The sequence below is a fragment of the Opisthocomus hoazin genome, chromosome 2 (assembly GCF_030867145.1).
Source record: "Opisthocomus hoazin isolate bOpiHoa1 chromosome 2, bOpiHoa1.hap1, whole genome shotgun sequence".
In the NCBI taxonomy this organism is placed as follows: domain Eukaryota; kingdom Metazoa; phylum Chordata; class Aves; order Opisthocomiformes; family Opisthocomidae; genus Opisthocomus; species Opisthocomus hoazin.
In genome coordinates this window covers 67,981,252-68,006,431 of record NC_134415.1, presented here as the reverse complement: position 1 = coordinate 68,006,431, position 25,180 = coordinate 67,981,252, and the positions used below count along the sequence as shown (strand labels likewise).

At 43.0% G+C, this 25,180-nt stretch overlaps 1 protein-coding gene across 1 annotated transcript in view; it reads right to left on the bottom strand.

Annotated features, from left to right (window-relative positions):
* Positions 1 to 23,888, bottom strand: part of MOXD1 (monooxygenase DBH like 1) — a 50,136-nt gene extending 26,248 nt beyond the window's left edge. Inside the window, exons 1-4 of the mRNA XM_075446719.1 lie at positions 23,619 to 23,888; positions 12,334 to 12,480; positions 10,708 to 10,875; positions 10,498 to 10,581 (exon numbers count right to left, since the gene is read on the bottom strand). Coding sequence (XP_075302834.1) covers positions 10,498 to 10,581; positions 10,708 to 10,875; positions 12,334 to 12,480; positions 23,619 to 23,888 — 669 coding nt within the window. The remainder of the gene's footprint in view (positions 1 to 10,497; positions 10,582 to 10,707; positions 10,876 to 12,333; positions 12,481 to 23,618) is intronic.
* Positions 23,889 to 25,180: the final 1,292 nt, after the last annotated feature.

The following is a 25,180-nucleotide window of genomic DNA, read 5'->3' as shown; positions in this document are numbered from 1 at the left end:
CTCCAGGGTGGACCAGGATTCTGACCCTAACTACCTAACAGCTATCTCATGTCAGGAGAAAAGCCTGCCTAGGTCAGCGTCACATCTGGGACACTAATCTGCTGCAGACTTTCAGCCCAGAGTTCAGGCATCCCAGGGTCAGGCAGGGACCACCCTCCCTGTGCCCTCACCCACCCCGTCTGTCAGAAAGCATTAAATTAAGGCCACAGAATAGTTAAGGCTGAAAGAGAAACCTCAAACACTCCACCAGCTGCAGCCTGCCATAGACTAGCTGTCGTAATCTCTCCCGAGATCAGCCGCATCAGTTGCATGTACACAGCTAAGTGCCAATTTCTGGTTTTCTCACTGTGCAATCCAGACCCTAAATTCAGTCCTCATTACTAACAAAGCCCCTTAAATTGCTCTCTCTCCCAAGTGCTCCTGAGTTTATACTGTCCTCCTTACTTAAAAAGCTATCTGTTTTGGTGAGTGAATTGGGGGAGGCAGAGCAAAGTCACTCTTTCTGGTTCACTGATAGTCATCTATGGTCAACAGGGAGCATTATGCTTAACTTGAATTGTCCTTCAAAAGTAAAAATGTTCACCCAAATTATTTTCATACACATTTTTCACATCTTCAGGCTGCAGGAAAATATAACCTGTGTAGTTAGTGACATATCTAGCTGCTTATATTTAATACAAGAGAGTTAGAGATGAGAAAAAGGCCCAGGCAACGGTAACCATCTCCAGCCCCAACCTCATAATGTGATTAGGTAAGGTTACCTTGGAGGATGGAAATTTTCCCAACCAAACCCAGAAGTTCCATACAATTTAAGGCATTTAAATTTGCATGATTCGTCCTTAATATCTGTGGAAGGTTTTATTCCCAAAGCGAGATTCAAATACGGGACATAATCCCAAGGTGAAACAACTGTTTCAGTGCTGAGTTGTTTATTTATTTATTTAGGGTATATTGTTGACATTTGGGTTTAACTGGTTTTGAGCATACTTTAGAACACCTAACAAAAATTCTAACATCACGGTGGAGAAAAAGCCTTTACCACATGAATGGAAAACCTTATTCAAAGCACAAATATTTCCTGTTCTTGGTGTAAAGAAGAAAGCATTTGTTTACTCAGTGACCGCGTTGTTCAATGAAGGCTCTCATTTAAGTTTTATTAGTAAACCACATTAAGAACTAATTACCATACCTCCGTTTTAATCCGCAGGATTTTTATTGGAAAGGAGTATGTACTTTCAGGGTAAAGTTACTGTCGCTGCACTGTTACATTGGAGAGAAGGCTATGGGTCTAAATTCACACAAATCCTTCTGTCCCCACATACTACTATAATTAAAGAAATGCTGATGGTTACACTGTACGTCCAGAATTTCTATAGGTCATTGTGCAGAACAACTTAAATATTTTAACCAATAAACCCAAACATTTTAGAACAAGAACCAGAGATGGATTTAGGGCTTCACGTTTTCTCTGCCATCAAGTCCATTCCTAAGTTCTTATTTCTAATTAATTGCCTGGAACTCCGCCACTCATAAAGAGTTTCAGACTTTAAAGGCATGCAGTAATTTAGACTAAATCCAAAAGAAGTATACCTCAAAGAAAGATTCATAAAACATTGTTTCTGCCTGAGGTGTGTCTGAAGATTTAAGATAATGCATTTAGTAACAGTTAAAATGTATAACCCTGAGGATCAATCTGATAAAAAGCTCAGGTCAAGAAAAGACATGTTTCATTCGGTTACGCTTCCTGGCAATACACTTGTTGCACTCCTAAGCAGCAGGAACGGTTGCGGTATTCAGTACCGACACAGTCTCTCTGCACAGTTGACACACACCAAGCAGAATTAATCAGCAATTAACCAGTAACATAATTGCTTTCTTGGGAAAACCATATCATAATAAAGTAATATGTAACCAAACATGCTTCAGATCTAAAGCCAAAATGGGTAGTCTATAAAGAGTTTATATTTATCCAAGAGGAACATATAATTCAAATAGTACAAATAATAAAGTCAGTGAAGGTACACCCTTTTGTTCATAAAATCACCATTCATGCACAGCGATGTCTATCTATTTCTTTGAGATGGCAATGGAAGAGGTTTTAATTCTATTGTCCAACTGCAAAACATTCCCTTCGATCGTGTGGCTTAATGACATCGCACTTTCTCTCCTCCTGCTTGGGAGTGAGCACGCAGCTTTGCCCAAAGGCAGAACACAAGAATTTACAGCGTGTCTGTTTCTTGTTTCACACATGCTGGGGTATACTGTTAGGAAACATGTTTTCTGACAAGGAAATGCTGACTTCTGTGAAGGACTACCAAAAGAGAACACACACAAGAAAGACCTTAGGCATCCAAACACTGAACTTCTATAGGAGTCACCAACCCAGATGCTCTGGCACCTGAAGTTTTCTGAAGGGAAAGCACTGGATAAAATAAACACAAGGCTCATGATTTTTTGAGATGACACAATCTCCTGAGTCAGCAGGACAAATCTCAGGAACTATTGCTCATAACTCTCTAAACATTTATACTTATAGAGTTAACATACAAACATGAGATGGCTTACAAAATAAGTGCAGTTCGGTAATGCCTACATTAATTACCTAATTACAGGCTTACTCCCAAACCATACACAAAGCTAAAGACGAGGGAAAAGAAACAAAGACAGGGTACTAGACAAAATGGGGCTAATCAGTAGCAATCCCTTCCTGAAGATCATCCCACAAACCGTCTCAGAATTGGGAGGTGAAACCCAGAGAGCTCACAAAAATTGTACCCTCTCCTTCTCTATGCTCACCACTGGTCGTATTTTAACTTAAGGCTCCTGTCATCTCACACTTGTATGTAACTAGAAATTATATAACTTTTGACTTTCATTTAACCAGAAAAATCACATAAAATACATATTTTCCAACCACATGCTGGCATACTCAATACATTGCCATAATGGATGGATGTTGTTTTAATTTAAAAAAAAAGAAAAATCAAAGAAACAGGATTAAACTAACTAGATGTTCAAGTTTGCTGATGACAGAAATGCAGTAGATTACTTTTGCAGACCAAGTACGGAATAAATAATGCAGCAACAGCTGCATAGTTTAAGTATTCTTATTGCAAAGACATGTAAGTGAAATGGAAGAAGACTACCACAAAATAAGAATATGTTCCACTAAGAAACATAAAGTTTGGTGTGACAGTAAAATCTGTGGTCATATGTAGTTTCACCTCTGATCACAGAATGAAATAATGTAAGAAATAATTTTACATATGAAATAATTTAGCAAAATATGAGAGAAGACAGTATTTCTGTCATTTCCTGAGACAGTTGCTTGCGAAACTTCTAATTTCCACCCAGCTCAGTCATATAATTCTTTAACACTGCGAGGCCCAATGGGCCAATTCAGGCTTGCACTGCAGCGGCAGCACTCCGGATCAAAGGGCGGATAGCTTGCAAGCTCTGCAGCGCACGACGATCGTTGAGTTGCCAATCTAATTTACCGAGGCTGAAATTGCTTTGCAGGGGAACATACAGGAAAATACAGAGCATTTGTTTGTGTCAGGCCGCATGATGCAATTTGCTAGAGTTATCACATTTAGCAGAATGTAAAAGTTCAAGCCAGAGAACAACAAGCAGTCACTGTCTGGTATCACTGCAGTTAAAAATCAGTGCCCTCATTTAGGTACCGAAGGCTACAAGCTGCCCTTCTGGCTTTCAATCAATCAGTCTCTTAAACTGGAGTCCCTTTGTATTTTCACACTGGGGTCTTTGGTATTACTAAAGCATTCCACTGTCAAAAAGCAGAGTTACCCTTGGCAACCAGTTTTTTTGGAGTTTTTACTTCCTTATCAGAGATTGCTCTGAAACTGAACATGAAGATTAACTGGCAGCTGCTGGTGTGCTCTAATACAGACCTTTCTTTAATTAAAAAGAGGCTCCCTTTTCTAAGGAGATCAACAATGGAAAACTTCAGTGTTTATATAAAAATATGCCTAATGTAACGTTTCTCAGTTAGGGCTAAATAATTAAGTTTTTTCTGGTGATACACTTGGCATGTTTTCACTAGTGACATCCTAAATTCAGTGCCAAAAAATTACATAGGATTATGGTTGAGAAAAATCCATCTTTCCTAAAGGCAAATTTAAAATAAAAATATCTATTTTGCAATTTTTTCTCCTACCACAATCTTTTCTGTCCCCTGACCATTTTGGTGGCACATGTGTCCCCTGATTCATCCATCTGAGTAACATACCTAATACAGACTGGTTATCTGGGTTCTCTCTTTACTCAACAGAAAGAGATTGAACCATGCAGGGGATGCTTGAGCTCATGTATTTCAGACAGCTCCTCTAGGTTGATACAAACAGTTATTTTTGCCACTGTAAGGTCATTTAAGTAGCTGGCTCAGATGTGTAGATAAGTCAAGTCAGATGAGAGGAAGCTCATGTTCGTGGCTGGAAATTTACTGTCTTTAATATGTTGTCTGAGTTTAATTTTGCATTTGTGAGGTGTACTTCAGAGATACTGAATTTTGACCACACAGCCTAACCCCCAGCATGGGGCTTTTTCCCCATTTCAGTAGTACTAAACCTGGTCACTTAATTCTCATAAGCAGGTTCAAATAATGCACAAGTAAGGAGTGCTTTATACACGCATCCAAACATTGAAGAACTTACAAAATGCAACCTACTATCCTCCTTTCCAATGCCAAAATGCTCTCTAAAACTGGGAATCCATTAAAGAAGTTCTCTTACAGAATCTGAAGTATTTTATGCTTTTGAGCACAGCCGCATCGCAGCCTTTCTGCCAGTATTTCTCTCACTATACTAGTTTACAAAAAACCCAAAAAGTTTGGAACTATAGGAAAATGAGTAATTCTTAGAGAAAAGGCGTGTAGATACAGCTAAATGACCCTACTACACAACTGTATTTGTTATTTTACATGAACTCTTTTTGCTACTCTGAATAGTGAAATTCAATGTCTGACATGTTTTTGTCTATGGGATTACTACTACTGAAGCCTTTCCCTGACAAAAACACAATATATTTCAACGAAATCAAGAAAATAAAGAGGGAACGTTTACAGAGTGTTGAAACTAGCATGGACATGTTGTACACTGAAGCTGAAAATCTTCACACAAATCGATTATGGCATGTCTGGCATGTAGAATATACATACCATTCCTTCACCAGTAAATATTGTAAATTTTCAGAAGTTTACAGAGAGCATTAAACAATATCAGGTATAGTGGGAGACCACAGGTATACAGAATTCACAGAAAATCTAGAGACACTAGAGGAAATACTGTATCTTAAGGTTTTTTAATCACAGTGGAAAAAATGGTGGAGCACATGGGAGCAGTTAACGTGAAGGTAAAGGAATGAATCTTTAGCAGATGCAGTTACATTAATAAGCAATAGAATTAAACACAGTGGAAGACACAGAGTATTGAAAGCTAAAGACAATAATAAAAAAAGCCTGTATCTGTATAACCACAAGTGCAAAGAGCAGTAAAAACAAGCTTTAAACATGCAGCAAAAGCTGTATTTACTGAAATACTGGGAAGTATTTCTTACAAATGTGAAACAAATTTTTGCTTTCATGCTGCTGGTAAACATCTGCATGATGCTAGCTCACAGTAAGCAAAAAATAAATTCAGCAAATAGGCAGAAAAAAAATAATCACAAGCAAATAATCTTACAAGCTGTCAAAGTACAGGCAGCTGTGTCAGCACACACATATCCATGCACACTGAGAATCATGAAAATCAGACATCCCAACGGTACAACAATCAAAGGACTCCAGAAGCTCCAGGCTCCTGCTACTGAACAATTCTTTTTTAAAACCAAAAGAGCAATAAGACAGACCCTGGTAAAAGGTGTGATTTACAAGAGTGAGGGCACTGCCCAGACCCCCCTTTTCAGCACGTGCTCCCCCAGGTAAGCCCCCTCGCCCGGCAAGCCCTGCTGCCAGCCCTGGTGCAGCAGTGACTCTGCCTGCAAGGGCTCTCCACACCTTCGGCAGGGATGCAGAAACCTTTTCATGAGGGGGTCTGTGCATGGCCATGCCTGTATGCCTGCTTTGCCAGCGGGTGCCTCCTTCCCTCCTTCCCTCTGAGAGGTCCTGCTGGAGCAGAGGTCCTTCCCCAGGTGCAGTCAGTGAAACCACAGAACTTTCTTTAGGGATGGAGTAAGAGGGACATTCAGGACCAGTCAAAATAACTGTATTTACAGAGTACTGCAAAAATCCTAGCAAGAAATAATCTTAAACCCATCTCCGGGAAAGTCTGGGCTGAGAAGTGGAGCACTTTTTTTCTGAGAGCTACTTCTGAGGAAGCTCCTGGCTAACTTCCATATGTGCGAGAAGTAAAAATCCCCATGGGGTAGTACGCCTGAGGCACGCACCACAGCCTGAAGCTCAAAGCAATGAAACAGGCCAATGCACACAGATCTGCAGGAGGATGCTGCAGACAGGCTGCAATGTGCACTCTCCCCCATGAAGAGCAGCCGGGCTCCACCACTCCAGGACCACTGCGGAGCCACCCGGCCAACAGCTGACTTGAAGAAGACAGTTGCCTTCTATTACCTCCAAGCAATCCCTTTCATGTCTTCTGCCTATTGTTATTTTCAAAATTGGCCTATTAACCTGATAATTGGTGCTGCTAACAAGAAACACATGGGAAAGAAAACCTGTAGCAGTTGAACAAATTTTCAAGCAGCCACTGCTCAGCCAGGTAGGCTGCCCGAAGCTGATGAGTGATGCACTCCGTCAGTCACAAAACCAGCTCGGTGCCTGGCACTGGCTGTAATCTAAGTAACTCTTATCACTATTATGCCTAGTTACTGAGAAATCATCTTAATTTGGTTTATTTCTTAGCAGGTATAATGTTATTATGAGTTATTTCTCCAGAAGTTGCCAGAGGCATCAGAGAAGATCTCGTAACAGAAGGCGGAGTAGACACTTGTAGGAAGACACAATCTCTTCCCTAGGGAAGAAGTTGCAAGAGATCTGAAACAAAGGAAGATAGAGAAGTCCTAACCCTGGGTGAGCGCCCCGTTATCGCAGTGAAGCTCTTTTCTCCACTGCTAAGTGCAGCATAAGGAGAAATTGCTTATCCATGTCCTTATTCCACCTACGAGATGAACGCAAGATTACAGTTATCTCCTGCACAATCTACATGTCATGTAGTGCAGCCTGAACAAGCACAGTCAGTGAAAAGACGCTGTTTCTCACTACCTGAGGTTCTAGGAAAGCAGCGTGAATATTACGTAAAGAGAAAGAAAAGACATAAGATCTTACATAATTTACCTTTGACTGATTTTGAGATCTCTTATGCTAGTTATTTCTCTACCTTGGGCCAACGGAAGAACCCAGACCTCGCAGTCGCTACCCAAACAATCCCTTTGATTAGCTTCAGATAAACTGCTTGCTCATGCGAGCAACCAGCTGGAGGACCATGCCTCAGCTACCCAGAAGGCAAAGGCAGTATACTGGAACATCTGCAGAACAGCTTCTCAGTGTCCATGCAGCGATTTAGTTTGGGGGACATTTTTTCCACAAGAAAAAAAAGCACAAATGAGGAAAAGGATGTGGTCCTGACATCCACACTATCCAGAATTAGAAATGTTTTATTTGTACAAGGGCTGGACCCGTTCCATGGACCGACAGCCCATTTCCACCTGGGAGACTTCTGTTGTGCTCCTGGCTCACACACTTCTGCTGAGTTTCACCCTAAGGGATTCAGTTCACAAGCTCCACCATGGCTCCATGGCAGTAACCACAGCGAAGTAAGCAAGAATAACTTGAAGATTTGCTTCAAAAGCATGCTTCTCACCCAAACTAAAATGCAGATACACCCTAAAACCAAGTGTTACCACTTACCCAGTGCACCCTAAGACCAAGTGTTATCACTTGACCAGCTGTTGCACCACTAAATTGCACTTAGGAAATAGATTTGTAAATGCTTTGAATGTGTTCTTCCTGACAGCATATAGGTACTCTTTTTTAAAATAATGCATGGTCAATGGAAGTTAAAAAATTCTTTTTAATTCAGAATCTGGCACTCGTTAACCAGAGATGATTAAATGGCTTGGCTTCTACCTGTAATGATATGTCTAATTTTTTCTTGGACAGTTTCCTTCATTGAAGTGTTGCGCTTTCCTGATGAAACTGATATTTTAAAAAATATGTTATTAGAAAACACTGAGAGCAATTTTCAAGAAGAAAGGAATGACAGAGAACAGCTGAATAGCACAAAAAAAAATCTTATTGTGGCTGTTGCACCTACTTGAGACTCCAGACCACCAGCCGATTTACACATATGCACAGCTAAGCATACAATTCCATGGTGTTGATGGCACTCATTGTCCAACAAGAGCTGAACTGCACTTCAGTGCTCCACAAAATCATACAGGAGGACAGGAATGGCTAAAGTCAGCTCACACGTGCACTAGTTAAGTAGATTGAACTATACTTGAGACGTTTTGCACCATTTTCTAAACTTCTTTTTTTCTGTGTGTAAAAATGAGATGTGTAGGTTTGTATGAAAACGGTGCTACAAAAGGAATCCAGAACCAACATCTATGTAAATATTTAACTGACAGAGATAGTCTGATCAGGGCAAATAATTCATCTGTCCTCCCCTTTGTTAAATTCTATCTTTGTTTGCATAGCTAATATCCTTCTGAGTACCCATAAGCCCCATCCTTTGTGCATCAGCAGGCTTTAGGAAATGTTTAATCAGTTTGCAAGAATGCATAGATTCAATTCCACCACAACTCTCTGTGTGCCATCTACAAAAGTCACATGTATAAAATATAAGTTGTGCCCCTCAAAAGAAATGCTAAGGAAGTGTTCCTATATAATTCTTCTCTCTTTCTGTAATCATTTTTCTCTCTCTAAGCAGCAAGATGAAATGTGTTTACTTTTCTAAAGGTGGAAAATGGCTGAGGATTCTACTCTAATTTTTAACTTTATAAAAAAAATTTGCTGATTTCAAAATGTGATTTCTAAAATTATAATATTCTTTATACATTATCGTAAAAATAAAGAATATAAAACTATTCTGAAAAATTAGTTGATGTATTTCTGAACTAAAATCATGTTTTAGCTTCAACAAACCACAATTTTTCTTTAAAATGACTAATCACATGTGCAGTGAGACAAAACATCTAAAAAATAACTTAAGAAAATATAAATAAGAAGTAGTTCCAGAGAACTTTTTAGCAGAACAGCATCTATCTACAACTTCCATCAAATTTACCATGGAGGACATGCTACTGATACTACCATTCTGAAGTTCTCTCACTTGAAAGCAGAAAGCTAGAAATCCTGACACACATACTGTACTACAAACAAATTCTGCTTTTTGTACAGATCTGTGAAAGCAGCTGTCACAAATTTCACATGTAATTAAAGATCAAGTACCTGAAGGCAGCAATTTGCACCTTGCAATTCTTTATTCTTATTAAGTGTGGAAACTTACAATATTTCAGAATAATTATAGGTATGTTTCAGGCATACGCTGGAGATCGCATGTTAAGTTCTCTGAGTTCATTTAAAATTTCAGTCTTACTGAATGCATTGAAGAAATATGATTGACAATAATCCAAAAAATGGATTAGAATTGTGCACTTAAAAGCATTCATGGGTTCAAAGAAAGATAAAAATGACGGCCAGAGCTGTCTCACTGTGCTATCTTAAGCAGTTTACAACAATAATAGTAAGTTGTTCTTTTAGGAGGTCTTCAGTATACTGCTCCTGGGAAGGAATGTGAGAACCTTCTTTCCCCCAGCACTCTTCATCTTTCAGTTCCAAACTGAAAGAAAAGTTAGAAAATGTGTTCTAGGAAAACATGTTTAGGCATGGGGGTTTTGAAATCACCTTGGATCCTGCTGAACCTTGTGTGGATGTTTACATGTTTGCATTAATTTTTAAATAAACTACAACATCCATCCTTTTTTTTCACAATATTTGGCTTTTACACAGCCGAAGATAATGGAGTCAGTGCTCACGTGATGTAATGCGGCATAACCTCGCTGTGTTCATCGCAAGAGAGGTGACTGGAATCAGATAAGAACTCAGCCCTTTATTTGACAAGCTTCACTGTTTAACTATTTTTTAATTTACAATTACTCTCTGCTAAAATAAATTAATTAAATTCCTATATAAAAGTAGAAACTTGATGGAACATGCTTTTAGACAATTTTACTTTGTCTTTGCCAGAAATGTTTACAGACAGAAATAATTTTCAACCTCATTTTCTTAAGGGAGAAGAGAAAGAAAGGGGCTCTGTCACAATGCATGCCGGTTGTCAGGGCACACCAGAATCAGGTCCTGGTCACACATACACATACACTTGACCCATGTTTGTGAAAGCAGACAAGAGGTCTTGTTTTCACTCCAGTAAGTAGCAAAACAAATTTTGAAAGTGTAAGAATTCATTTGAAATGCAATCATTATCTGAGCTCCTCTAAATTTGCTCAGTCAGAATCACTCACCTTTGTCACATGATGCTTTTCATGTTGTACAGGAATCTTAAACATTTGGCACCAGTATGTTGTATCCTTGTCTGGTACAGGCACCTGTCTTAATAAAAAGGGCAAGAACACAATATTATAGAAGTCACATTACACTACTGCGTAAGCCTGAAGCTTTGGCTGCCACCTTATCCCTATCTCCACATAAACCCAAAACCCGGAGTAACTTACGTCTTTGTTTGTTAGGTCGAAGTATGGCAAAGAGGCAGATGAGACTTCTTCTTTCTCAGGATTCAGTAAACGTAGACTCTTTGTGCCACGATTAGACCCATGGTAGTTTTGACCTGCTTCTCCCATGTCTTTGTGGTGGTAGGCCCATATTACCCGCACTGTGCTTTCCTAAAAAACAAACAAAAAAACAAACCCAAAAGTCCATAAGGAACAGGAACAATATCTTCCTTACATAGTTCACGTAATTCCTACGATAGGTATGATGTAGGTGTTGCTGTATTTGAACAATGACAATTATACCAGTGGAGCAGTCACCTACTGACACAATTTTGCCTTTAAAATTAGTAATTTTTTATACTCATAGGGTTCATTGGAGATATGCAGAAGTCGAATCTCTGACAGATTCCTTCATTAATGTCATGAATTTAAATCATATCTGGAAACAGCAGAACAGACTCATAAAGACGTAATCAACTAAACATATGAAAAAAATTTTTCTGGAGATGTCACTTCTGTGACCCACAACCAGAAGGTTTTCACCCAAAAACATTTTACAAGCTCAGCTCTGTAAAGATGTGAATACCTTCTGTGAACTGCTGTCCTTACATGCAAGGGAAGACAGACATTCAATTACAGAACAGACTTACATGTTAAAAATCAACCTACAGCCACAGCACAGATCAATTATCTGTAAACCATTCTCAGATTGCAACAATCACCCTTGAGACAAAGTACTCTAATAAATCCTGAAGTGTCCCAGGATGTGAAACTACACTGAGAATTTGGAGCAGGTGTGAAAACCATAGCTCCATTGACTGCCTGGAAATCTGGGAGTTTACACAGCTGTGGATTTGCTTCCTGCATCTTTTAGCTCCACATGTCGTTATTATTGCACATATTGTGAAAACACAGATAATGAAAACAGCACTAAAGTACTATAGCAATGCTTCCAAATGAGTGGAAAACAAGCCAAAGCATAGAAAGCCATGAAAAGCTCTCTAATCAATCTGTCATTTCCAATACAGAAGTCATCAACTTCATGTAATTTAAAATTGTGCTTAGGAAAAAGTACAGCAGTCCCTCGGGCAACAGGAGAATTTACGATGTAAAGTATTTTACCATGGGAAGAGTTTTATCATCAAATTTTTCAACCGAATTTTTGAACTTCTTAATTTTGAATAAAGAAACAAAACCAAAAATATACTTTGAATATATATGCTCCAAATTTTTAAAAAAGCCTACCTTTAAGATCAATTGTAAGTTAGCGTAAAACCTAAAAAGCATTTCTCAAGTTGGCATCTCTTGAATGATTGTAACCGTGGGATAAGGGACCTGATGGCCCAGAGGTCCCTGTTTCAATCCTCTGTTCACCTGGTGTGTTGGAAATTAGAGAACACTATGCATTCAAGTAGAAGAATGAAATTAAAATGTAAGAGCTTAATAAAACTAGCACAAGTATTTTACCTGCTTAATTTAAGCTGACCAAACAGATGTTTTGGAGTTTCCCTAATTCTCTAGTTCTTTCCTCTTACTAAAGTGAGATTCTAATATCCAGTTTCAAAACCACACACACATTTGGCCTCTGTTAATTACTTTATCTCTCTACATATAGGCAGAGCCTCTTACCGTTATGCTCTTGTCATTTGTGTCACAAGTGTGCAGCTCTCTGCTAAAACCTAATACTGTATGTGTGCTGTTTTCCATGGCATATTCCAGATGGTAATCCTGTTGAGGGTCCTTTTTTAGTACTCTATTTTCATCTGTAAAATAATCCTGTTGAAAAGAAAAGGTGGCCCATTATTTAAATTTAATATTAAATGAAAAATGAAACTTCATGTCCAGTACTGACAATTTTGTGACAAATTTGCGGTGGCACTGAGCATTTTTTTTTGATTAAAAATCTTCAAGAAAGCAACTCTCCTTGATGAGGAGCTTAAAGAATGCCTTGAGCAACTTTAACAACATGTTGCCTGTACGTAACTGCAGAAACAAAGGCTGTACTCAACAACCCAGAAGCCTGATTTATCATGACTGGAGTGTCGGGAACTTCAGGGCAAATTACAGAGAGAACAGATTCCACTTACTGTTCACATGAACAATATCGTCATTCCCCATTTTCCCAATTTTTTCTTTCTTTTCTTCCCCACAAAAAGCAAACCTCTTGAATGAACACCGACGGGGGCCAGAAACCCCACGGCTTAACCAGCACGGGAAGCACTCAGTCCGTACAAAAGGTGCTGGGCTGGGGTTGGGGTTAGGTTGGGGTTTTGGAGGGGAGGAGCTGTTTGCAAGAGCAGCGCTCCCCGTCTGGGGTTCAGCAGAGGCCGGGTACAATGGAGAGGCGATGCCGGGTCATTAACCTCCTCACCCCAAATTCCTGGGGCCCCGCGCAGCTGGGACCGCTGGAAAGGGCTGAAGGGCTCGCCACCGCCTCAGATGCACCTCCTCCGGCCGCCCACCTTCCAAGTTTCGGCTGTTTCTGCCCGGTTTGGGATGAGGAGGGGGGCTTTTAACTAATGGATATATTTCTCCTGCCGAACAGGCTGCAGGCAGACGCCACTCATCGGGCAGCATCCTCACAGAATAACGCAGCGCTGGCTGTTCCCGGAGGGCATTTACTTCTGTAGCTATTTGGATCTCCATTTGCTTTTAGAGAGATTTCTAGCTTTCCCCTTTTGTTAAAGCGGAGAAAACCAAGCTGAAAAACTGTAAACTGTTACATCCAAGTATTGTGATACACGTAAAAGTAGCTGATACCTTATTAATTCACTAAAGGATCATTTAGGAGCTGTAATCTTACACCTAACCCCACCCTAGAAATCTGTGGGTGTCCAAGAGACCGCATGCACACCAGTCAGAGCTCACAAACTGGTCTGTCTTTTACAGATGTACAAATCACTGCATGCCCAGACGTTCCATAAAGGTATACTGATTTGGATGAAAATTTGTATAAAATTATCTCAGTCGTGATGCAGTTTCAAAGAAGAAAAGGGCAGAAAGCTGACCACTTTTTATCAGTATGAAAATATTCAGATTTAATCATGTCTTGACAAAATTACTGAAACACTCTGGTTTTTTTCAGTTCTGAAACAAATCTACATTTCAAAAATTTTGAAAGGTACCAAAAAAGAGTCCTTTGTTTCCTGACAGCACTTCCCACAACTACAAATGAATGAGCACATAATACGTGAAAGAATACACACCTGGAAATATAGTCACCATAAAGAGCAAAAGAGGGGTCTGGGACATGAAGTTGTATGCTGAAAGAAAGGGAACTGTCGAGTTACGTTGGTTTAGAGAAAGAATTTTGGATTTGCTTTTCTAGAGGGAAATAATAGGCCTGTTCTGGGATGGTACTTGAAGATGGGTACTTTCTGGGCTCAAAATGCTCCACTTCATCCCTGCATGAGAGCTTGGAAAGAGGCAGTGTATGCCTATACGCAATACCATCCCTGCTCTGAAAACACTCCTCTATGGAATCTCTGCTTCCGTCTTAAAAACAGTAAGGGCTTGTCTGGACGAGAAGTGTAACTTTGTAAACATCAGCTGTTATTAAAGTGTGATATCTTTGCTGAAATGTTACATTAAGTTGAAGGAAGGCATCTTTGTATTAGGATAAGCACCCTTGTATTGAATTATTGAGGAATACAAATCCAAGAATAGGTTTTCCTCATGTGAACAGGCTGAAAGTCTTTGCCTGAAACCGCTGTGCTGCGAAGGAAAGCTCAGAAACGCGAAGCAAAGTTAGGTGTGCACACTCAAATATTTTGCTGGTAAACTTCACCATTTCTTAACGAGTCTAGAGCACACAGCCACAACCAAAAAAAACCTCTTGTGATTTAGCCCTGACTTCCATGAGCCTGTGGGGAGAATGCAAAAATAACTGGAAGAAGCTGTGTAATTAAGGTATTAGCTCAGATGTGCCTTGATAACTTGATTGTCAGTGTAATTATTTCACTCTCCTGGATGCCAGAGGCAGGTCGCAGCGCTGGCTCACTGCAGGGGGCTCATTCTGTGCCTGCCGGCGCGTGCTTGGGGAAGGTGGTCCCAAAGCCCGGGCTCCAGGCGAGCCCCAGGCTGCTCCTTGCGGAGCAGAGCTGGGCTGGGGTAAACGAAACTGGTTTATCGTTCCATTTCCATTTACTGGAAATCATTCATTTACCAGTTTGAAAACAAAATAAGGCCCCATTGACAAGGAAACATACTGATCTCTTTCTGTTCGCAAAGATTTCAGTCAAACCACGCAGACTTTGCTCAATTTACTAGCCAGAGCTTAAAAGCCTTTAAGACATGCTTGTGTACAAAACTTAATGAACGAAAGGCGGTTACAAAAAATGAAGACAGGTTGACAAACTGTGATGCCACATCCTTTTCAGCAGCATCTTGGAAAAGTGAGAAAAGGTTAGTTGTATATATACCTACATAGATCTATGTCTGTATCTTTATACATCTCCTGTGCTTCCTTTCAAAGTAGAAAAATAAGAATAAATGAAAGTCCTGCTCCTATGGTACACATGCAATAAAAACCACCACATTTGGACAGTCTACACTCCATTTGAGTCCTTGTGTCTAGTCAAAGGAGAAAGCTGGGAACCCCTAAAGGCCTTTGAAAAGTGACTTCTGAGGCCAAAGGACAGCACAGAGGATGGATCCACCAGAGGCCAGAGAGGGCACGTTAAGCATCTGGGCTTCGGCTGAACTGAGGATATCTAAATACGGTTTGAAACCATCTCAGGGCCAGACCACCAACAGCACAGCACTCATCCGAATTCACAAGTTTCAATCATTTAATTCGGTAAAGAATAGAGTGCAACATCTTCATGAAGAGAATTACAGCGCTTCGATCTCTATCACAGACGATCTGATATGTGCCTCATATTAGAACAGCTTCTCCTTCCCACCAGGCAGGAAAAGGCTCATATGTGACAACCTCTTTTACACAGATTTGGTTTTGCCACCCCATAGAGTTAGCTAGAAAACTTGTGCCTTTCGTAGGATAGATTATGCTGAGAGAAGTCCCCCGGAATTTCATGGCATCCCAGCAGAGATCTGCAATAATTATCAAGCCCTTAAAAGTGAGTTTCTAAAACACTCACAGCAGAAACCTGAAAACATGGATTTGTACTCTGATTTGGCACTTCCATCCAGATTCTTCAGTTTCTTCAACACCCGAACACATGTATCATACATTCAGTGAAGACAAAGTTGCCAAGTTTCACATCAACTTTACAAAAGTGTGAGCAGTTACAGAAAGAGAAGATCAGGGTTAAACGACGATATTTTTCTAGTAAGAACATCTTATTTTGGTTATTTAAATAGTGTTTAAAACAAATTTTTGGAAGTGTTATTGGTCATGCTACATAATAGCAAAGATTTCTTTTTTTTCAAAATTTGGTTATGCAGACTGTTTACATTTGAAACATTTACATTTTAAAGTTTCTGCCCTTCCTTTGATTACATTGCTTAAACTGGCATTTTAAACTCTGGACTGAGTTGTGCAACCAGTCAAATAATTAGGTATCACCTTGCTCACATTACCTAGAAGTTGAAAAAACAAACAGAAAATGAAAAATGCTCCTGACAGTACAAGTTATTTTAGTTTTTTTCCAGATGTGAAGCCGATCATGTTATACTGTTTTCCAGATCCCACTAACCTCTCCCTTGCTTACAAAAATGTTTCGCGACATATATGGTTTCTGATTGCTGCTCTACAAACAGTCAGGGAGAATAATTTCTTAAGGATGTGAAAAGAGGCTGTTTTATCCCTCGAGAATGTAAGCACAGCTGCAGAGGGAAGCCTGACCCCGAAAGCACCCCCAGCTGTCATCACAGGCTTGGACAGGTGTTTATGGGACTCCCTCCCCAGATCTTTAGAGTGTAGAAGATTGTTTTGTTTATGACACCCATTTCCCATCCTAAATGATATACAGCACCCTTCAACCTCAAGGAGCATAGAATAACTCTCAAACTGTGGCCCCGTCCAGCAATCGCCTTGCGGGCTCGGCTTGCGAGCAGCTCTGCTGCCGGGACTTACGCACGCTGCCCTTCCCGAACCAGGAGATCGCTTCCATTTCAGCAGCGATTTAACACTTGCAAGCAAGTCAAGGGACAAGCCAGGAATGGGAAATGAGGGAAAAACAAGCCCTGTTGCAACTAGCCCTCACCTATGGTCTGTAGCCAATCCCTGGAGTTTTGAACATCCCCAAACTACTCAAACTGACGCCTAAGACCAGGGTTGAAGACAAGTTCGGCAAAAGTAATCGGAAAGCTGTAACCAAGACAAAAGTTGGGTCAGGAGAGGCTCTATCTTAGTACAAATAGGATGAATAAATTGCTACAGTACGCAAAAGAACTGACCATGTTTGTCTGAAATAAGCACCAAGCTATGTCTTTCTGGGTTTCCAACAAAATAACTGTGGTTAACGTTTCTTTTTTATTGTTGCATTTAACTTAGATGGAATCCTGCTACTCATGGTTCCAGCACACACTGGATGTTACCACCAAGAAGAAGCTGTTTTTACATTGTATTTGGCAAGCAGCAAACAGAGCTTGAGTTTACAAATAAGCAAACCAAATTTTTTGCAACCTCAAATAAATTTCAGCTCGAGTTTCAGGCAAAGATCTTACTATGCTCTTATGTTAGGGAAAAACAGAGCCCACCCACAGTAAACTAACACGAAGCAGGAGTCTGAAAGCATCACTGCTCCATATACGAACACCTTGAGAGCATTCCAGTTGACTGATCCAGTCTCGGGATTGGCCCCAAATGAAAAAATATCCACAGAAAGGGTACAGTGACAGCAATCAAGTAGCTGTAAGAAGTTCCTAAAGTAACTGGGATCAGGTACGTTCAGCTGCTGCCCTATGAGCAGTCTGTTTGTAATAATTTACCAATTGATTGATTTATTTTTACCAACACAGCAGATTAGTATGGAGTGATTCACTCCTTGCTAGGAAGCCTGGCTCTCACTCATGCAGGCAGTTCTGAGAAGCTGTATGCGATTCCCGGTACAATTCCAATTAAACTGAATTACACTGGAGTAAATGTGGCTTTTGTACTTCAGGTGTACTACTAACTTTAACAAGGACAGAAGGTTTTTGTCTGTAACGAATAATTGTGGGTGTGTCTGTGTTTTAAACGCAGACATACACATATACACAAAGACACACATTTTCCCCTTGCGTGTTTACAGAAACAGATAACGCATGTATGTGTGTGTACATGTACATATACCTCCTTTGTAAAAAGAGGGTGTGTATTTTTTACACATGAAACACAATTACTACTTAGAGACACGTCTTTCCTCATTCAAACTGCAAGTCACTTGAGTACACCTCAGTGTATTTCTTGTATCTAGTTAAAAGCTGCCCGGAGTGGCTTCCCAGTAGCCTACAGCCAGCAGCAACACCCCTCCATTTCTGTGGCATTCCTTGGATATATAAAATTATCATTTTCTCCACATGCAAATGGAAAACACTGAAATGTGGAGAGCTCTCTAATTTAGCACACAAAGGTGTAAGAAGCACGAGTGGTTAGAAGTTGAAATACAACATCGCTTATCGGCGTGGATAATTTGACTTTGCAGCAGAGTCCCAAGGACCTATCCGAGTCTTTACATCAAGAATAAATGATGATTTAAGAGGTTATATTCCAGTTATATCAGAAGCTATAAAGCTAGATTAAAGGCTGTCCTAACACAAACAGACTAGATAAAACATGTAGCAATGTGTTCTAAGGGGAAAAAATCCCGTAAATAGGAGATGCTGCGTGATCCAATCTCACAGTTGTACTTTATCACAAGAAACATTGCTTAGACAGGAGCCACATTTAACCGGTACAAGTTTTCTCGCTTTAATTACTTTAATTACTTCAATTATGAGGAATTTTTAAAAACACTTCAGGGATGTTCAAGCACAACTATTAGTGATGCTTATTTCCAAAATTTCTGTATGTGCCTTGGAAAATCTCCCCTCTTCCCTCTCCGGCTTCCAAGATAATTGTTTATATCAAGAGTGAAATCATTCCTCCATTATTTTAAGCCTTTGCATCACTCACAGTGACTACACCTCCATCCTGCCCCAAGTACTTATTTTGGGGGAGTTGTAAGAAAATTTCGTTTTCTTGGCGTTTCCAAAATCCAAAGAGCAAGAAAAAATACCACAAAGAACAAAAAAACCTTGCAAAACACCCCCCCCCCCCAGCCTGCAAAACACAAGAGCTACAGAACTCTTCCCATCTTTTGTTCGCCAACTGTTGCTTCCTTGTCCTAACCATCGTCCCTCTGAAAGGGAACTACAAAGCACCCAGCCGGTGGAGATGTACACTGGAGTGTCTCTTTATGCCCCACATCGCGGCCAAGAGGGACTCATTAGTCATCTGGAGATTCTGCCCCAATGCCCAAAGGCGTGAAATACCTCCAACAAAGCACCAACCGAGATATGTCAGTGTGGCACTCACTTTGCATCTCCCTCTTGATGCCTTTCAAGTTGTTTTCTAAACACTTCTTTTGTTGCTGTTGGCATGAGAGCACTTAAAGGCAGCATATCGTTAAGTACAGAGAATGCTCACTGTTTTCTGTCCTTTAAAATCTCTTCCAAGTACTTCCCTATGAGCAATTAAGCTAACTCTATGGGATACATTTGATAACAGATATTCTTTAGTTTGGGTGACAGTTAACAAGCAAGGCTGTAATGAATAATAAAGTACTTTTTAGTGACACACAGTCCCTATTCACCCTGAGTAGGGACTATTTTTGTGCAAGTTCAACAGAAGATTCTAACAATGCAACCCTCTTGTATAACTTGCACAAAATAGGCATTCATCAAGGAGGATTACTCTCCCCAAAATGGGGCTCTCAGCAGCTACGTGCTGTGGGTGGGGATGCACAATTCCAGACAGGGGTGGAGACCAAGAAAAAAGCATGGGTCTAGCATGAAAATGCATGCTGTGTCAATTCATAAGCACAAAAGAGATGCATTTAAATAAGAAAAAAGAAAAAAGAGAAGAAGAAAAGAGGAAAGAAAACTAGATGCAAAAGCTAAGGCTGCCCCAAGAACTTTTACGAAGAGTAACACATGCTGCAAGTGACCATGGCAGTATTTCAAGGTAACGTTTTGCTAAGCAAGAACTCTCCTTCCAAGTACACCCCATCTCTGTAGAGACAAAGGCAGCTCCAAGCTTTCCACCGCCAGCCCCAACTGGTATCTTCCACTCGTTGCCAAACACGCTCACCCAAATCCGGCGCAATCTGCCGATCTGCCAGCACCACCAGGCTCTCCGTAACATGCGACAATAATTTGTTCACTGATCCCCCTCTTCTTCTCCCTCCGCTTGGTAGCGGTGCACAGCAGCTACTGGGAGGAAAATTAACGTCATCCCAGCCGAAACCAGGACAGTCCCTCATGACGTTACAGCAAAGCTATGCATGTAAGTACATATGCATTCGTGCTGTGCCCTCTGCATCCTCCCAAAATATGTCTGGGTTCCCTTTCCAAATACCAAACTTCTGCAACTTTAGAATAGTAAATGTATAACTCTCTGATCATTCAACGCTCTCCAAAAACCTACTCTGGTGCACCATGAAGGTTTGTTCTTCTTCTCTCACAATGTCAAAACACTTTTCACCTGGCTTTATTCAGAGAGAACTAAACTTCAGACTTTCAAATTGTTTTAGCCCTTACTTATTATGCCAGACACCCTTTTAGCTTAAATACAGCTCAAACAAGGAAAAACAACCCAAAACACAAAACTCCTTACACCTAAGTTCAGGATATTCCTAAAAACTGAGAAAGTAAAACCTAATCTTGGATATCCAGAATTTTTCAAGGAAAGTGCTGCCTGCTGACAGCGGGAATAGCATCTACTTGCCCTGAGAGCATGAAGAATAAATGCCACAGGAAACATTTTCCCTCTTCTCTGAAATCTGTCTGGAAGTTTTCCTCTACCTCAATACACCAGTCTTCCAGAGACTAAGGCATATCTGCTTTTACCTTTACTGACGGCTGTAGTCTAACTACATTTATGTGTTTGCTCCCAGAAGAGAACTCGTTCCTTCAAGAACACTTTCTATTTTTAAAGGACAAGAGAGAATTGTGGGGGTGGGGGGAGGCTAAATTCTCCCAAGAGAGTAGCAATTTCAATGGCCACTTGAAAGTCCATGAAGGTGTTACACAACATCTTCTGAAAATCAGGCCACTAACAAGCATCTCAAAACTTTCAAAGAAACCAAAAAATGACCCTCCTAAGAGTTTAGACCACGATGCACATTTTCCGACTGGTGATCATGGAATAAAACCATATTTCTAAAACCAAAAAGTAAGTTCTTTCATTATAGGGTGTACATACTTTATAGAGTGCAGCTAGGCATAAAACCACATACTTTCAAGGGTACTGTCCATAAAAACTTCTTTCTTTAGTAGTAAATAATGTAAATGATGTTGATATATTCTTCACACAGAACGTGTTTTTATATATTAACTGTATTTGTGTGTCCAGCAAAGGGAAGAATTCTGTATTATTGAAATAGCATTCTAGAAGAAGTTATTAATTTTATAGCAATTCCCGCTGACTGGCCAGAAAAAAGCCTTTGGAAAAGTTTTGTTTTTTCTTCGTGTTTCTGGCCTTTCTTTGTGGGTGCAAATACAGAAATATTTTAATTGAGCAAGTTTTTAAAAGACCTCAGTCCCCTTTGAAAAGAAACCTTGCTGCCTAGAGCTGAAAAAGAAGTGGGGATGGAGAAAACCTCAGGTTGCAAGCAAGCTTAACAGATGGAAGCATTTCTTCTGTGCCTTACCTACTCAAACATTCAACAAAATAACTCATAGAACTTAGCACAGCAGATGTTCATGTGCTAAATTAGAGCTTCAGGAAAAATACCAAGCGTTCTGTAACAGGAGGTGCTTGCTACAGCCCTTCCCTTTTCTAGCTCAGTTGTATTTGTCATGGGATGTCAGTGAATAAAAGCTTTGGAAGAAGAATGGAATTTGTATGAAGCCATTTTTAAAGGATGCTGAAAACCTGTGAGAGGGGCTGAAAAGAGCCACAGAAGTGCTTCGAGTGCTGGGGGAAATGTCCTGCAGTGGGATGCTTAAAGAGCTCAATCTATCTATTTTATGCAACAGAAAACTGAGCAGTGACTGGACTGCTGCATATAAATAACTTTATGGAGGCAGGATGGAGGAGAGTAGACTTTTTAACGTAGTAGAGAAAATACGTAACTGGAATCTGAAAACTAATACTGGAAATCAGGAATAGCAAAGACTCACCATTGTCACAAATTATCAAGGGAAGAGACAGATTCTCCACCACTGGATGTCTTTACACTACATTTGGATGCCTTTCTGAAAGGCTTGTTTTACCCTAATAGTATCTATGAACTAACTAAGCACAAAGTTTGTGCTTCTTTTAACAGTTAATAGGTGTATCTTCTGAAATGTAAGGCTCCAGCAAGCCTTACATTCTGTAAGCTAAGAGCGCATCGCTTGATAACCAGAATAGGGTTTTTTTATTATCATTAGTGATTTATTTAGGCTAAGGCTTTCGGAAAAATTATTTTCATTTTGAAATATGGTGAAAAAAGTACTCTGAAAATCATCAGTCTGACATATTAGATAAAACAAATATTTGCCTAAACTTCACATAGTGAACTAATGGGAAAAAAAGGGAAATACCTATGCTAAAAACTCTCTTTTTCTGGAGATTTCATTTTATAAAATCTTGACTGGTAGCAGGGGGAACATAATAAGCATTTAGTTTTCTTATGACAAAAGTTTAGTAAAAACCCCTGTTCTCAAAGCAAACTCTCGCAAAAGTTAAGCAGCAGCCTCAAAGATCAACTAGCTCTCACATGATGAAAAAAACCCACAATTTCTCCTAGACATTACTCTAACAACTGGGTGTCGCTCTGCTCTTGAATTGCCTCTCTAAGTTATTATTCGGGCCACTGGAGGTGACAAGTGGTCACGCCGGGCCTGGTTCCCCCTTCCATCACCTGTGGGACACGCTGTCCCTGCTCCCCCGGCCCCAGAGCAACTCCCCCAGGCTGGATCTCCGGTCGCTGAGCGGGGACCGGAGGCGTGGGTCCCTTCCGCTCTCACGGCCCCTTCCCCACCGGTGCTTCTAGGAGAGGATGCTCCGCTGGAAACACCAGCGGAGCCCATGTCCCGCGCTCCCGTCCCGAGCAGCCGTAGCTCTGGACGGCTACAGAAACACACCTGCAGAACTGCGCCAGCACAGCTGGGCTCCTCTGGGCTTGCTCTACCAGACCGAAGACGAGTGCCGGGTGCCCCGGTGGTTACTCTGCAAGTCCTTTTCAACGCCCGGGTCGAAACCCCTCCGGGTGAGGCGGGGAGCCGCACCGGGGGCCGGAGCCGCACCGGGGGCCGGAGCAGGACCGGCCGCGCCCCAGCAGACGAGCGCACCGGGAGGCTGGGAAGCGGGTGGGATGGCGGGATCACGCCAGCGGGACTGTGAAGGGGACGCGCTCCGTCCCCTGGCTGGCAGGGCGCGGGCAGCTGGCTGGGAGGGACGCTGCCGTCGGACCCCTCTCCGCCGCGGGTGCCGGGTCAGGGGGCTGGCAGGGAGGGAGCGAGCGCCCGGGGAGAGGGGAACGGGCCGCTGCATCTTCTGGGTGAAGTGGGAGGAAACCCGACGCCTTTGCCGAAGCCCACGCAGAAGTCTGGGGGGAAGGCTGGCAGGGAGCGGACCGCAACGGAACAGCTCCTGCGGGGGGGAGAGGAAGGCGGGACAGCGGGGGTAACCAAAAAGCTGGAAGGAAGAGGGGAAGAGGCAGGGAGGGAGGCGAGGAGGCTGCGGAAGAAAGAGGGGCAGGGAAAGAGGGGCGTCCCGAGGAAGCAGCAGCGGGGGGGAGGCGGGCGGACAAAGGCGAGCGGGGGAAGCAGCCGGGCCTCACCTGCAGGTAGGGCTGTCCCCGCTCCACGCCGCCCACCACGATGTCGGCCGAGGCCATGCCGCCGCCGGCCGACAGCCCGAAGCCGACGTAGCCGCGGGTGCGCACCTCCAGGCGGAAGGCGACGGCGCTGCCGCGGCGGCCCCAGCGCAGGCGGTAGGCGCCCGCGCCGTCCAGCACCGCGCCGTGCGGGTACCGCGGCGGGGGCGGCCCGGCGGCGGCGGCGCAGAGCAGCCCGCCCAGCACCAGCGCCCAGGGCCGCGGCCGCCGCATCCTCCCGCCGCGCGCCGCCGGCCGCCCGTGCCTCTGCGTGTGCCCCGGCGCGCGCGGAGACGGGGGGGGAGGGGACGGGAGGGGAGGGGAGGGGAGGGGGGGTGCAGCGGTCACCCCGCCCCCGCGGCGGGGCGGCCCCGCCGGGGCAGGGCAGCGCGCCCTCCGCAGCCGCGGTGCCCGCTCCCCGCCCCGCGTCCCCCGCCCCTCGGGGCCGAGCCCCGCTTCCCCGCCGCGCCGCTCCTCCGGCACCTGCCGGGCTCCTTCCCGGGGGGCGTCCGGCCTTCGCGTCGGCCAGAGGGAATCCTCCTAACACCCCCCCCGGCCCCACGGGAGCTCTGACCCCAGTGGGGGCGGCCGCGGGTGGAAGCCCCCGAGGCGAACGAGCGCTTCCCCGGTCTCCCCCGCTTCTTCGCTTCGTGCCCCCGCCGTGGGGGCGGTCGCCGCTCCCTAAGTGGGAAACGGGGACCCCCGGAGTGGGTTGCGCCCAGACGGCTCCAAAAGCGCAGCCCGGCACCCCACCCGCACCCCGTCCCCGGTGCCACCGCGGCTCGGCCAGCCCGGCCGTGCCGGCCCCGGTACCCCGCGGGGAGACGCTGCTTCCCCCTCTCTCCCCTCCCCGCCCCGACGGGTGGGGGAGCGAAGGTCAGCGACGTGCTTCGGGGGGAACGGCCCCCCCCCCCGCAATCGGAACGGACCGCACGCAAAGCCGTGCTGGACCTGGAAAGCTCCAAGCAGCACAAAATCAGTTCGAAAATGACGTTGCGCCGTTTGGACTGTGGTTTTGCTCGCGTTGAAACGGAAGAGAAAGCGCCCGGCGCTGAGCAGAAATTGAGCATAGGTTGTACGAAATGCGATCAGACTGGTACGGGAGGGGAATCGGTAACGCCGCCTTCCTAGGCTTGTGCATGGAAGTGTCCCACAGGCATCACCGGGGCTTCCAGGACGTCGCCACCGACTGCGACGTGCAGAACGCGTCAAACTACAGAAAGACTTCTAGAAAAGAAAATGCTTAAAAAGTGATAAGCACAAAAAACGACTTTCGCCTAAAACATCGTATGAAAGGAGAGAAAAACAATAATTAGATACAGGTAAAATGAAAATAGTGTTTTTAAGGGAACGGATTGGTGTGACGTTTCTTCCGATTACCGCGGTAACTTCAGAGGCACAAACTCGGGTGACTGACAGAAGAGACAGCGGTGAGACGCGGAGTGGATTCTCTGCTAAAAAGCTGCTGACATGTGCAAGCGGGTGTGGATCAATTCAGGGAGAAAGGGCGAGCGCGCGGTCCCTCG